The sequence below is a fragment of the Ochlerotatus camptorhynchus genome, unplaced genomic scaffold, assembly GCF_037179485.1.
Source record: "Ochlerotatus camptorhynchus isolate MF236.1 unplaced genomic scaffold, CSIRO-AGI_Acam_v1.1 ptg000292l, whole genome shotgun sequence".
Classification (NCBI taxonomy): Eukaryota; Metazoa; Arthropoda; class Insecta; order Diptera; family Culicidae; genus Ochlerotatus; species Ochlerotatus camptorhynchus.
Window position 1 is genome coordinate 1,206,638 of NW_027040781.1, and position 14,650 is coordinate 1,221,287.

The following is a 14,650-nucleotide window of genomic DNA, read 5'->3' on the forward strand; positions in this document are numbered from 1 at the left end:
GAAAAGGCTTAGCAAAGGGCCTACCATTTCTGATGACAAGCACAACGGCTTAACAAAAAGGGCCTATCCATTGAAAGATTCACAAAAAAGGCTTATTAATTTAAGAAATTATATTGTTATCGATTTTCATATAATTTTGAAAGCTTTTCGCATATTTTGGATGTTGTATACTGAGATACAGTTACTATTGTTATTGTGAACAATATAAATGCCTAAAATACTTCAATTTTCTTAAATATGAATTGAATAATGACGGTCAAAATTTAAAATTCATTTTCTGGTTTGTTTACGTTTTGGACATAGGCCTATTTCAAATGTTACTCTAGAAATCATTCTTTGTGGCACCTATTAAGTAAGAAAAATGACGCATAGGGCGAGGGGGACGACTCTATCTATGATGCAGAGAAGATTGTGTTTTGCTGTGGCTAGCTGCGCGCACGCTGAGTGGATAGAAAGAAGATTGATGGCGATTCTGAAGATTTCCTGCAAAAAGATGATGCGCGATGCAAGTAGATGCGACAAATGAAAGAAGATTTTTCGAAGATTGATTCGCTAGTATGAGATTTGTTGAGCATCTAAACTTGAGATTTAGATGTGTCGCCCCCCCTTAGCATAGGGTGACTATCGGTATGCGTTAGGACTGTATTAAAATAGACTCAGCAATGTTTCGTAAACCAATTTATTTTTGCTCGCTAACACTAGCATTGTCGTTCTTAACTTTGTGTGGCGAGAAATATTAGGTTGAGATATAGAGAAAGAGAGCAATTAATAATATCTTTATTCGAGAGAGCGCACCATCCCAATTTAGTCTGCTAGTTTCCTATTGTTTTGTGCTATCTGTTTCTACGTTTTTTTTATTGTTTTCAATTTTTAAGCATTTGTTAACAGTAAACTTCTAATTTTGTTTTGCTCTATTCAGAATCTACCTGTTTTGATTACGACTCCCTTCAAGTACATAGCTGCTGCTGCTTCCATTCCGATTGAATAGCTTCCTACCTATCTACTAGCACAGTGCTGAGACTGTGACATTATTCTTTCCGCAATCCTAACGAGCAATAAGTGTCCTTCAATTTAGAAAGATGGAGGAGGGAAGTTAGCTCTAACTCTGTAATTTGAAAGCTATTTTGTTAGATTGCTAACAACCATCTATTTGAGTCGCTTCTACAGTTATATATGATTAGGGGGCGGGGGCGTTGAGAGTGGATATAATTTTGAATCAATTTTGATTGATGACTAAAAATTTCTACACACTGCTTGCTACCATTCTATTGTTTCATCGAACTACTGCGCTCATCTTTGGTTTCATTTTGTTTTCTATTGCCGTTTTGTTGGTGGTCGGTTAAAATTTTCTTCTTTGCGGGATGTGTCTGTGCGCGAATAGTGTCCTTATTGATTTAGCAGCTGTTTCAAAACTTGCAATTTCAACTGTGTAGGCATGGTTCTTAAAATGTTTTATATTAAAAATAAACCCTATCCGAATAATCTTCCTAGCGGGTGTGTTCATGTCTTTTCATTTCCTTACAAGCTTGTCCTTTCTTCTACCTTGTATTATATTTATTTTGTTGTTATTAGTTTAATTGATTTTAATATAGGCACAGCATTTTACGTGATTAGTATCGATCGGTTTACACTTGAGAACGGAAAGAAATTCGGAACGGAATGTTCGACGAAAATATTAATACTTGATATGCAATAAGCTTTGAAAAACCGAATTTTCCAAGTAAGTCAAACATCTTTGGTTGTGAATTTTCTAATAATTTACCATTTATCAGTTTCAGCTCGGTAGCTACCGATGCTTGCTGGAGTGTGTATTGTATGTGTGTGTTTGAGTTACTGCTTTAGACGAGATCAGCGTTACCAGCAAACAGAGGAACATTTTTTTTTATTTATCAGCTATAATACTCGATAAGCGTAAGAAAATCAATTACACTAGGGCAACTAAATGATAAGTAGTGGATATCGTTGCGGTCGCACTGAGCTGATTGAGAATGAGGAAACGTCTATTTCTAGACATTTTTTTCAGTTTACATCATGGGAGGGGAAAATTTGGAAATAACCTACAGGTCTTAGATTGTAGCTTCAACCAAATCTTCACAAAGTGAAAGAGTCACTCGAACCGCAGAAAACATCTCTCCTGTTCCGGGACCTTCCGAGTTCTCAACTCCCATCTCCGGACTAGACCCAGTATGCTGATTCAGAATTGGATGCCGCGTTGTGAATTGGAACGCTGTAAACCAGAACGCACTGCCTGTCGCATTATGGGAGACCTCGAACCACTCGATCCAGCCGCGCTAGCTGTTTCCCGCCATCAAAGTCGTTCTATTTCCTGCCATCAGCGTCGTTCTGGACCTGCGGTCGAGTTCGGTGGTGGGGTCTCCTAACCATCGTCTTCAGGCAAGTAATTTTCCTGATCAGCTGCCGTGTTCCAGTGCAACGCCCCAAGCATCTGCCGGCTGTTTCCAGTTGAGAGGCACTTCTGATACTGCTCATTCACAACATCCGCTTTACTGTTCGAACAATCCTAATTCATCTCCGGGACGCTGGACGGGAAGCTCTTGGTTCTTCCAGCCCAGTAGTGCCGATTCCTGCCAGCGTTCAGCATAGTCGTTCTGGACCTGTGACTGGATATAAATCAGGAGTCTTACACCTTGCCTCTACAGGCAAGTACAATCAATATATTGACTATTCACTGCCTGATGCCGATCAAATTTTCAGCAATTCGGACTATGTTAGTCATTGTGACAATGCCTCTGTAACTCCCAATCCTGGGAACCGGAAGGCGCCGTAGAAAACCCCATGGAAGCCCCCAATCCCTTCGTTCATCATAGTCGTTCCGGACCTGTTGTCGGATGTGGAGAGGGGGTCTTCCATCCCACTCACTATGGCGAGTATCCAATCAGACATGATGATGGTCAGTCATTGCCTGATGTATCTGTGATTTCCAACGAGAGCAGTAGTTCGATTCCTTGCCGCATGCAGGACGTCGTGATCTTCTACCAAAACGCCGGTGGAATGAATTCTGATGTTGAAGAGTACCACCTAGCTGTATCGGATTGTTGCTACGATGTAATTGTCCTGTGCGAAACGTGGCTCGATTATCGAACGCTTTCCAGTCAAGCCTTCGGTAAATCTACTGGTGGAGGTGTCCTTATAGCTGTCCGTGGCGGGTTGGAGGCAAAGGCCATCGAGAACGATTCATGGAACTATGCAGAGCAGGTTTGGGTGATCGCACACTATTTCTATGAGCTCTGTACATTCCACCTGATCGAGTACGGGATAATGAACTCATCGATACTCACTGTCGGTCAGTTTTCACAGTTATCGAAAGTGTCACTTCAGTTGATGAGATATTCATTTTTGGTGACTTCAATCTGCCAGGCGTTTCGTGGAGTCCATCTCATAGCGGACTCCCGTATCCAGATCCTGATAGCTCTACATTTCACGCAGGAGCTATTAGCCTTCTCGACAACTACAGTTAACGACAATGATCGTAGTTTGGACCTCTGCTTCGTGAGCACACAGGACAGGGCTCCATTAATTTTCTCGGTTCCTTGTGCACTAACTAAGCTAGTTCCACATCACCCTCCGCTAATTGTCACTGTTGAGGACAAACTCGTGCGTGATTTCGACGATTATCCTGCTACGGTTTCTTATGACTTCCGTAAAGCTGACCACAGTAGCATCATAGATGTATTGTCTAGCATGGTATGGGAGAACATCCTTGATCCAGATGACGTTGAGGCTGCAGCGCAAGCCTTTTCACATGTCTTGGCATATGTCATTGACAGACACGTCCCTAAAAGAACTCACCACAAAGTGTCTCACCCTCCCTGGTAGACGAGAGAGCTACGTAGGTTGAAGTCAATCAAGAGAGCAGCATTGAGAAGATTTACGAAGTATCGCACGCTTCCTCTGAAACTACATTATGTGAGGCTGAATCACATGTACCAGCGAGTCAGTCGTAGCAGCGCCGGTGGTTTAGTGGTAAGCGTGATTACCTCTCACCCCAGCAGGCCTGGGTTCAACCCCAGTCGGCGCCGCCGGGATGTTCTGAGGCATAACATCTCTGATCACGCCTTCCTTCGGAAGGGAAGTAAAGTCGTTGGTTCCCGGTTCATGCGTTGATGAGTCGATAGGTAGGGTCCAGGTGTGCGAGCTGCCTCCTTGGCGTCGGTAGCATTGGTGCTCAGCACGGAAAACAAGATCGACGGAAAACAAATCAAAGGAAAAAAACGAGTAAGTCGTGAATACTTTTCAAGTTTCCAACGAGGCATCCAGCGCAAACTTAAGCTACACCCGAAATCCTTTTGGAACTACGTGAACGAGCAACGCTGGGAATCCGGCCTCCCATCGTCTATGGAATTCAACGGAGAAGTTGCTGCCACCGTTCAGGATATATTCACTAATGAGATACCAACTGACGACCATACGATATTCCCTGAGCTTCTGCGAAATTTTATGAACCTCTACGAAGTTAACTTAGCTTCTACAGAGTTTGCCGAAGTGCCTCGAATTGCTAAGTAACTCGCTTAACTTATAAAAAATGTCATTGATATACTGCAAAGTTCCCTGAAGTTCTAAAAAGTTTTCTAAACTTATGCGGAATCCCCGAAACTTATACTAAGTGCCTTGATGTTGAATTGAAAGTCCCGGATTTTTTACGAATTTTCCTGAAATTAAATAAACTTAACGCTCCATGTTCTATTAAATGTTTCTGAATTTCAAAGTCCCTGAAATTTTAAGGAGTTCAATGGAAATCCCTGAACTTCAACGAAAGTTCTGCTAAATTCTCTTAATTTCTCCTCAAATCCGCTTAATCACTAAAAAGTTTGATGACGCTCTACTAAGTTGTCCGAACTTGTATTAAATTTGCTGAAGTTCTACAAAATTATCAGCACTCCTGCGAAGATCACTGAATTCTACGAATTTTGCTGAGCTTCTACAAAGTTAGCTGGGTATCTACAAACTTTGCAACACTTCAAGAAAGTTTCCAGAGCTCCTACGAAGTTTTCCGAAAATCTATGAAGCTACATGAATTTCTACGTTTTCTGCAATCAAATGATGTTCTCTGAGCTTTTACGAATTGAGGTCTTAGAAGGTTCCTGAACTTCTGTTATTCAGTAGACTCAGTTTTATGAATTCGTAAAACTCAACATCTACACATTTTAAAAGTAGAGATTAAGACAGATGATGTTTTCTAAATACACCTAGCATTCCAGTGCTGGTATGCTACAATCCGCTTCTGAGGCCTCTACTTGATGTCGTTAGCTTCCATAATGGATCTCAAGATACATCAGATGGATGCAGTCACAACGTGAGCTGAAAGGGGAAAATATATACACGGACCATCCGGAAGGATTTGTTAATTTGGATTGACATGATCGAAGTTCGATGAGGGAGTTTATTTCAGGATCGAGAACGAGAAGACCCTTTTTGTAGCGGTAATGAGCCAATATGGAACTCAAGTGCTTTAGATTGACTCGATCGAATTGCGATAAGTGAGTCTATTTCAGGATCGAGAACTGGGGCCTTATTACGGGTGTCACTACACGGTGATAAGCAAGTGATACTCAGAATAAGAGCCGTGATTGCTGTACAAATCAAATGGGAATCACTTCACCGTGATGACAAGTGACAAGTTTTCACCGTGAAGTGACATCCGTAATAAGGCCCCTGTTTTCCACTAACCAAGAACGAATCAGATACAGAAAATTCTCTTCCGGAAGCTGGTAGGAGGTATCTAGTTCCTAGCGCAATGTACGCGACCGTATATTAGCTTCGCCGTTAACGCAGTCAACGACTTATTCAGTGATCCTGGATAGCAGCAAAACGTATTTTGCGATAGGCATTTGAAAAGCACGAAGAAGGTTAAACTCATCTACAACAAGCAAACAGATGACTATTTTCATCTGATTCAGTGATGCAGATTAGGGAAACGAGATCGAGATCAGGTGAACCGATTTCTTTGAGTTGCCGTAAGTAATCAACCATAACCTTATCAACGGCGAAGGCTGAATATATGGCGGTCTTACAGAAAGCGAACTCAAGGAGAAGATAATTTGTTTAGAGCACGTTGGCAATCAACTTCAAAAAACAAATCTTTTGAAAAACGGTACCGTGAGCTCATCCTTCAAGACCAACAAAATCGTCCGCCCGTTCTTGTAGGACATCACTCACTCAAGTATCCTGAACCACCTCAAATGGTGCATAGGGTCAACGTGAAAGATTTCCATCCTGGGCGACTGTTTGCTTTCACCTTTGGACTCAGGTTAAATTTTTGCTGAGTTGCTTGATTTCATCATAGAGGATCCGTCACCACGAGACACTGAATCTGCCTCTTATGCGGTGTCCTAGACTGGCCTACCTAACTGCACTTTTAGCCTTCGTAACAGGATAGCTCGATTTAGCTAACGATGCCTGTTTGCGTGTTCTACAATAGTGGTACAGACAGAGCGGACACGGATTCAACAACTTCACTATTTTTCACCGCTCTTTCAAACTTGGCTAAAGAGCTTCTGGCAATGCCAATACCATATGATCACATATATTTTCTTCAAGTCAGCGGAAACATGTCAGAAGGGTCTAACTCGAAACGTAAACAAGGACTTGGATCGTCTGTTTCTTACGAATGACTACACATACCCACTAGACTGATGCAAAATTTGACTTTTTCGCTCCACAGTGCTTAAGGTTCTACAAAGGGTAAGTAATTTTGTGTTCTTCTTCTTCTTTAAATATCATAAAATCATCATCATTAGTTTACACATACATTCATATATTATGAATACGTAAATTTAAAACATGTATTTCGTGGGTAAAACACGAAAATTTCCTGGGTAAAACACATTCACTGTATTTACTTACTTGTGTTCTTCGAAGTATAGCACAATTAAACGCAATCGAATACACGAAACTCGAAACAACTGCTTCACAAAACTCTTGGTGAACAAAATTTATCACAAAGAAAACCATTTCTACTTTACTGCTTTGCTAGCAGTCGTGAAAGTATCATTGAAACAGCGGTGCCAGATGTATTTCCTCTAGCAATTAATTTAAGTTTATTAAAACAATTAATTGCAAAGTCTGCCTTATTAACATAGATGAGTGGATGTATTTAATGGTGGATAAATATCAAAAACTGATTAAATAAAACATAAATGACCATTTTAAACATTTTACCGGTCCAATTAAAAAAGTCACAGAAGATTGAATTCAACACTAACAGGGTTGATGGCAGCAGTGCACGTAGCCTGTTATACACTTTCCCGCTCAGGGGTGTAAACAAACTTGCATACAGCGCAGTCTGGCAGTGCTTATGTTTTGTCTGCTACATTCTTATCCACTAGATAGTGTGACATCACATTTGCTGTTGTATTGAAATGAAGGAAGAAAAGAGATGGTTAAGTTTTCCTCACCATACCAGTTGATATTTATGAAAAATGGGCAGTTTTGGCGTGGGGACATGCACTTCCAATGAATTTTACCAATACATTTAGAAAATGATGATCGAAGAATATTTCAAAAAGAAGAAGTAAACAAAATAATGACCCATTGTAGAACCTTAAATGGTTTCAAATCGGGTCCTGATTAGCCTCCACAAGTTACAACTCATTTGGTTAGAAACAGACTTCGCACAAACCATTTGAAGTTTACATGTAAATTACTATGGGAAATCTCAACTTTTTGTTCATTGCCTTCTAGTCTTTTTTTCCATATTGAGCTGCGAAACAGCTCGATAACCATTCTTATAGAAAATTTTCTCAGCTACAACTTTGCTCAAGATCGTTTCTATGTAAAACGAGACAGGAAAAAGTTATTAATTATTTTAGAGATTGGTAAACTTAAGACATGATCAAGCAGCTGCTCTGCAGGCAACACTGTATTTTGCAGTGTGACATAGTAGCCATGATTTTTGTTAAAGAGCCTGAATTTATAAAGAGGCGACATCTTATCCATTTGACAGGTCTTCTGCTCGATTGGAATGACTTTTCCTATGACTTTGACGGACAACCGGTTATTCCAATTTTGACATGTCGTCTCTTTATAAATTCAGGCTCTTTAATTTTTGTGTCCTATTCAACGCCCCAGAAACCAAAGTTGCCTGCTGAGCAGTTGATAATGACATGATAATAAGGCATCAGCGCATTGAACCATTGATAGCTTTTCCTTGAATTTAATCAAAAAGTGGTCTCAGCAAAGTTGTAGCTGAGAAAATTTCCTACAAGTACAGTTGAAAGCTTTTGAAGCAGACCGATGTGGTGAATTATTAGATAGACATGAACAAAAATCTTGGTTTTACCATAGTAATTCCCATACAAACTTCAAATGGTTTCGACGAGAAAACATACAAACTTCAAATGGTTTCGAAAGAGAAATCGACGTTCAAAATCATTGTTTACGTTTCGAAATGAATTTGATGATTCCCCTGAAGTGTAGGCAATATTACCCCCCCCCCCCTCCCGCCATATTTTGAGCCTTTTATAGCTGTGCATTGGAGCGCCCTGAAAGTTTCGATTGGGTTTACTTCGGCAATTCAGTTGATTCATCTCTGTTGAGGTAAAAGTGACCTTTTCAGGACAGGACAAATTCAGCCAAAATTTGAATAAGGTAAATCATGTTCCTTTATCAACCGCAACAACCTGACTTGAAGGTATTTTATCACGTCGGTTGCCTTGAGATACTGGACGAATTCATTCACAGCACTCCATAAGTCGACCTTCAAACTTGTCAAGGGTCGTCCTTGCTGCACTTGCCAAGCCTAGCTTGTAAAGAGGATTCCTTGCGCAATCAATTATCATAACAAGTGACAAGAGCTCCAATTATATACTTACTTGACAAGTGAGGGACTGTAAGTTTTTTTCCACTAGACTCGGTCAGCGCCAATCATCACTATTGCTGCCACGCTTGTCTACAGGCGACCATGCACTTCGTTTCGGTAGAGTTATTTAAAAGCAGCTAACGTCCACTGATCAATGCATATCTTCTTTTAAAGCAAATTAGGCCAAACTCTAGTGCGACCGCAGCAAACATCCACAAACCTGCCTTATGGCTGAGCACAGTGCAATTGTGACTAACCTAAAAATCTGCGAAAATTTGCTATTTTCACAGAATTTATTTACTAGAACGTAACGAACCAAAATTTAACAGGGAACAAAATACGAAACAATCTAAAAAGTAGGTACCCTAAAGAGAGAGCATTAGGAATCGCGCAAGGCGGCCAACGGCAGCGGCGGCGGCGGCGGTGGGTTCAGATTATCCTGATTAACGTTATTCGGCGCCGATGGTTTGAAGCGTCTTTCGGAAATTTTCCAACAAACCCGCCAACGTGAGGCAGAACCCGCGACTGGCTGGAATCAGCGGGAACTCGGGCATAACGGTTGCCCCACATGAGGTGGACGACGATGCGGACGCGGAAACCGTTGACGATGGAATTCCGTTGAGAGCTACCTTGGATAGTGCCGCGGTAGGAGATTCTGAAAACATTGCGGTTTAAATTTAATTTTTTTTTTCAGGTAAGTAGATACTCACCAGCATTGGTGGTCGCCAGTCGATTTGCTTCATTCGACAGATCCATCCAGCTTTTGATCCGTTGGTACATGGCAGTGCCACGCGCACGGAAGTGCACCAGTATTTGCTCCCGGAAAATCTCCGGCGAATTGCCGATCAGTTTCGTCATCGATTGCACCAACTTCAGTAGCACCATTTCATTGTACATCCGGGAGTTTTCCTTGCCCTGCTGGGAGCCTGTCGGACAAGGTGGAGAAAAAAACCTATCAATCAATTCCAAGTAACTCGAATTGAATAATTACCTTTCTGCTTCTCGTAGCCGGCCTCATTGAAGTACGGTTCGTCCACCAGAATCAGCCCCTGAATGGAAACGATAACCTGCAGCAGGGTACTGTTGGGACCCCACATCTCCGTGCCCCGACCGGACCACGTTCCGAGCAACGAAACACACACCTTGCCGTCTTCGTACAGATTGGGATTCAGTCGATCTGAACAGTAGCTGATGTAGTGGCACAACGGAGGAGCAGTCGGGTAATCCTGACCCAATTGAACGTCGAACAGGAACAACCCATCTTCGTAGGGAGTCTTCTTGGGACCTTCGATCATGACGCTCAGCAGATCTAGCCGATCTTCGAACGTACGCACCCAAACTCCCGGGGGGAGCGCAGTACGCAGCAGCCGATGTTCTCGCTGGACTGCCTTGTAGAAGCCTTGTGCGTTGTTGGTTTGAAATACTGTTAAGTGGTACTTGTGGGTGCACGGTGCGGAATCGAGTACCTGGAAACTTTCGACGAAAGTGAACTCGACACTCTGACTTGGAACTGCAAGGGCACTTTCTTCGGCGGCGTCATTCAGCCTGTCCTGATCTGCTGCGGCGGTTGGAGTGGTGGCGCACGATGGCAACAGCGACGGAGTGGAGGAAATCGGATGGGAACCGAACGGTGGGGGCGTGAACTGAATTTCTTCGATGATGATTTCTTTGAAAAGATCGGCCTGGCTGTAGCGAATGTTGATCTGTTGAGGGAAGAACATTAGTGTGGACGATTTTGTGGTGTGGGAAGAGTTAGGACAGTGACAGACGTACCTCTTGCAATGCCTTCACCAACTGTGCTTTGATGAGGGAGCATAGTTTCGCGGAAACATTTTCCGCCTGCGGGGAGAAACTGAACACCGAACTGGTTGAGTTCATGTCCTCGCTGATGTTCATGTACAGATTGTTTACGTTGTCCAGTTCGGCGTTCAACAGCGAATCGTTACCGCTTTGGTTCATGCTGCTCTTGTTGGAACAGGTTGCGGGATCACTCTTGGCGGAAAAATTACCAGAATCTTCTCCTGTCCCCGCTGTAGAACGAGCCGAACTGGTACTGGTTGTGGCCACGTGGTTCTCATCAATACTAGAAATGTCCGACGAGGTGGATTGATTATTGCCGGAAGGAAATTTAAACGAGCTGGTGGTATTCAGGTTGGATGGATTGAAAGGTGTGGTCAGTATTTTGGAAGCAGGAGCGGTGCAGCTGGGAGGAAGCTTCTGATCCGAACCGGGGGTTTCCGCCGTGGGCGTGGTGGCTTTCGAGCCGTTTTGATTGAACAGTCTATTTTTCTGATCCAGCACCCGTTCGGCCGTGGTTTGATTGTTGGATTTGCGAACGCGTTCCACCAGACCCATAAAGTGTCGCTCGTGGAAGAAGCTCGTATCCATCAATCGATCCAGGTATCGACACTTTTTGTACACCAAGAGCAATTTTTTCATGATCTCCTGATTCTGCAGATGAGGATTGATGATGAACAGCTCTTCGAGTCGTGCCATGGCAACACGAGCCCGTTCCAGATTCGCGGTGAGCTTCGGTTTGGAGACACGCTGCGGCGAAACACCACCCAGTTCGGAAGTCTCGTCCTCCGTCTCCCAGGAGTTGTTATCGGAGTCGTTGCCCCAGAAATTATTCTCCGAGTCGTACTGACCCACCTCGAAGATGTCCTGCGGCCAACACATGCTCACGTGATCATCAACCCACCACACTTTGACCATCCCGTTCGGATAGTTGTCGATGACCTGGAAGGCAAGCAATACTGATTCACAAATGGTTTCTAACACTGCACCGAACAAGGAACTCACCTGCCCAGCACTGCTGTTGGAATCGTCCCCGTTGAAGTTGGCCACTCGTATAACGATCGTCCCCGGGCGATATTGGAAATCCGGATGATCCTTCAAATCGTACACACTGACCTCGGTTTCGCCGTTGTACGTCGGTTGCGGTTCATCCGAACAGGTGTACGTGCTAAACCACTTGACCTTCGCCGTTCGACCATGATGATCGACATTTTGAATAACCCCGTAGTCTCGGAAGGAAGGATTGTGTGAGAGATCCGTATTTCCTGCCAGTACGAAATCTCCCGGAAAGAACTCGTGATCATCCAAATGGTGAATGGGACAGAGCTGCGTGGACGGAATGTTGGTTTCGATCGTGCCATCCTGCCAAACAACCGTGGCACTGCTGTACACAACCAGCGTTTCGGTGATGACATCATCGCCCGGGACAGGTATGCGATCCGTATTGCTATTGGCCGAAGCTGATCTCTTCTTACGCTTACGCAGCTTCTTCGCCAGTAGCGGCGATTTTTTGGGGCTACCCCTCGGGGTAACTGTGCTTGAGCATGATGAGGAAATAGGACTGCCTCCTCCGTCGGATACAGTCGAGTCACAACCATCTGCGTCGTCCTCTTCATCCTCCGGATCCGTCTGCCACTCGTCACTTTCAGCCAATTTGCAAATCGTCGACGAGGGATTACTATTCAGACGTCTCGGTGAATTTCTTCGCATTTTACCTACCTTCAAGCTGTCTTTCCCAGCGCCTGGGCAAAGCTTCGCTCGATCCGTCTCGAGCTTCTCTTTGGATGCGTTTTCGCTTTCCGTACCGGTAACGGTAATCTTATGCATATCGTTATCACAGATCACATTCTCGGTGCTCTCGTCCTCTCTTTTCAGCATTTTTCGATACTTTGAGCTAAGTTCCTTTCGCCATTGGCTTTTGCGGCAGAACAAATCTCCTTCCTCGATTTTCAAGTAATTTTTATCGTTAATCTGCAACATGCACGATTCGAATAGATTGAGCTTCTTGAGACGCTTCAAATTGTCTCCCGTTATATAGTCCGGCGGTTGTTGGATGCCACCCTCCTTCATTTCCGCCTCGATATCCTCGCAAGACGCCTTGCACTGCCAGTGTACCCAAACACCCTCTAGCTCAACGTTTTGGACCGAAAATTTCAGATCCAGAACCTTCCGTTTCATAGAACGTTTCATCTCTGCTGATGTCTTGAGCCACTTTGAGTTCTCTACCTCACCAAGTGGAACTACCAACGTTTGACCGGGATAGAACAGGGCACTGGAAAAGTAGCCGCATCGGGAACGCGATTCCGGGTCTTTCAGCGCACAATAATCGAAATCTGGACCCGTTTCCACCAGTGAACCACAGGGAGATCTAGGACCAAAAAAATCCAACTCAATTTATCTACGTTTAAAAATCAAAGCGATAGCACCTCTTACTTACTTTAGAATCAACTTTTCCGCAACGTTTCTGGTACTGCCAACCCATGAGTCCAAACAGACGGCATTATCCTTTGGCATAGACATCAGCGGTCGCAATCGATCTGAGGAGACATTCCTAACAACGTACTTCGTTCCGACGATCTGCAAGCAGAACAAACGTTATGTTCATAGTTCAAAATATCCACCCACTCACGTGCCTTGACATCAGCTTTGACAAAAATTTCGTGACAGTAGCCCCGCTGGGTATCTTTGCCGGGAATCATTCGTCTAACGACATCTCCTGGCATCAGTGTCCTGTCTGCCAGCCCGACCTGCATCCAAGAGCAAAAAAAAAACGAATTACATAATGATACGACATGAGTCAAGCTTCGAAAAAGTTAGCATGCTTCCTCCCTGCCCATCCCATGTCTATTCTTCCCTATGCGGTTAATGTATAGAACTCATGTGAACAATTTTATCCATTCACAATGAGGTGTTTCCGTACAGTGGTGCCAGTGTTGAAAGTCAGCCTGAATCTATGCAGCATTATCCCTCGACGGCTCTTTCTTGACCAACTGAGCTGATTTAAAGTTCACTCGATTAGTTAGAGCACATACTTAAAAAAGCAATGGGTAGACTAAACCGCACTCTTTGGGGGATTACTGTACGAACAAACCAAGTTAGTTGCCCAGATTTACTCAACGTAAAAAGAACAGAATCTGTTCGTTGCCTACATTTTGGCATTCAAATTATGTACAATACTGCATAACTATCAATACTGATGATTCCTACCTTGCTCTGCTTAACAATCTCCTCCAGCCCGTCCGGATGCCAGCAGGCTCGGATTTCGCCCTTTTTTAGCGTGTCCTCTTCGAAACCTTCCTCCTCGCTGACCTCGAAGTTCTCCAGCACCAGCCCAAAGCGGACACGGCCCCTACCATCGAGGCAGAAAATTTCGTCCTCGTAAAAGTATTGATTTTCATTGCCATCGTCGTCCTGGTGGTGATGAATGGACGAACCACCTGAAGCAGCAGCACCAGGACCACCACCTTTCAACGCTTTGCTCGATTTTGTTGCTCCACCACCGCCGCTATTTGCTGTAGCCATTGCTGAGTGAGTGGTTAGCAATCGCACATTTTCCTTCAAGGAAACAGTTTTCTTATCGATTCTAAGCACTCGAAATTCTCTTCCCGAACTGAGCGGATGCGATGATTGAGGATTGAAAGTCCTTGCTTATTACTCTGCGTGAACTGCGATTGAAAACGACGAATCCTTGTGTCAGCTTTTTCACACGTACAATGACGGAAACGTCATTCCTTTTTGTACAAGTTTCAGGACATCGGATGATGCGGGAAAATCAATGAGAGGGTACGAAAAGGCTTTTTTTAGGGAATGCTATCTTTTTCTGGTTTACGTGTTTTTGATCCTGATGGCGCCGCATCATCATTCTTCGTGCGGAAAGAGCTTTTGTTTACTTTTCTAAAAGCGGAGCGCAGCGTTGCCAGAACTACCAATAAATCGGTATTTCCAACTCATGCAGGGAAGATTATCATTTGACGCAGGATTTGTCAGCAGATTATCAGCTTTACACAGCAAAAAAAAATGTAATATCGATCCTAT

General features: G+C 43.6%; 1 protein-coding gene across 1 annotated transcript; it reads right to left on the reverse strand.

The window, feature by feature from the left end:
- Window positions 1-9,092: 9,092 nt before the first annotated feature.
- LOC135706843 ((E3-independent) E2 ubiquitin-conjugating enzyme) lies at window positions 9,093-14,386 on the reverse strand. The gene is made up of 8 exons (XM_065228517.1): window positions 13,823-14,386; window positions 13,249-13,362; window positions 13,053-13,192; window positions 11,621-12,983; window positions 10,592-11,557; window positions 9,810-10,521; window positions 9,529-9,744; window positions 9,093-9,473 (listed from the first exon to the last, which is right to left on the reverse strand). Exons 1-8 carry the CDS (start codon window positions 14,135-14,137, stop codon window positions 9,268-9,270), a joined length of 4,032 nt encoding a protein of 1,343 aa, XP_065084589.1. The 5' UTR covers window positions 14,138-14,386; the 3' UTR covers window positions 9,093-9,267.
- Between the last annotated feature and the right edge of the window lie 264 nt (window positions 14,387-14,650).

What these genes read in the sequence shown, in the direction of transcription:
- LOC135706843 (XM_065228517.1), bottom strand. Translation starts at nt 14,137, where the DNA reads ATGGCTACAGCAAATAGCGGCGGTGGTGGAGCAACAAAATCGAGCAAA. An exon ending in AGATTGTTAAGCAGAGCAAG is followed by an intron (nt 13,363 to 13,822) that starts GTAGGAATCATC and finishes TCTTGGATGCAG; the next exon opens with GTCGGGCTGGCAGACAGGAC. An exon ending in ACTGGCGACCACCAATGCTG is followed by an intron (nt 9,474 to 9,528) that starts GTGAGTATCTAC and finishes CAATGTTTTCAG; the next exon opens with AATCTCCTACCGCGGCACTA.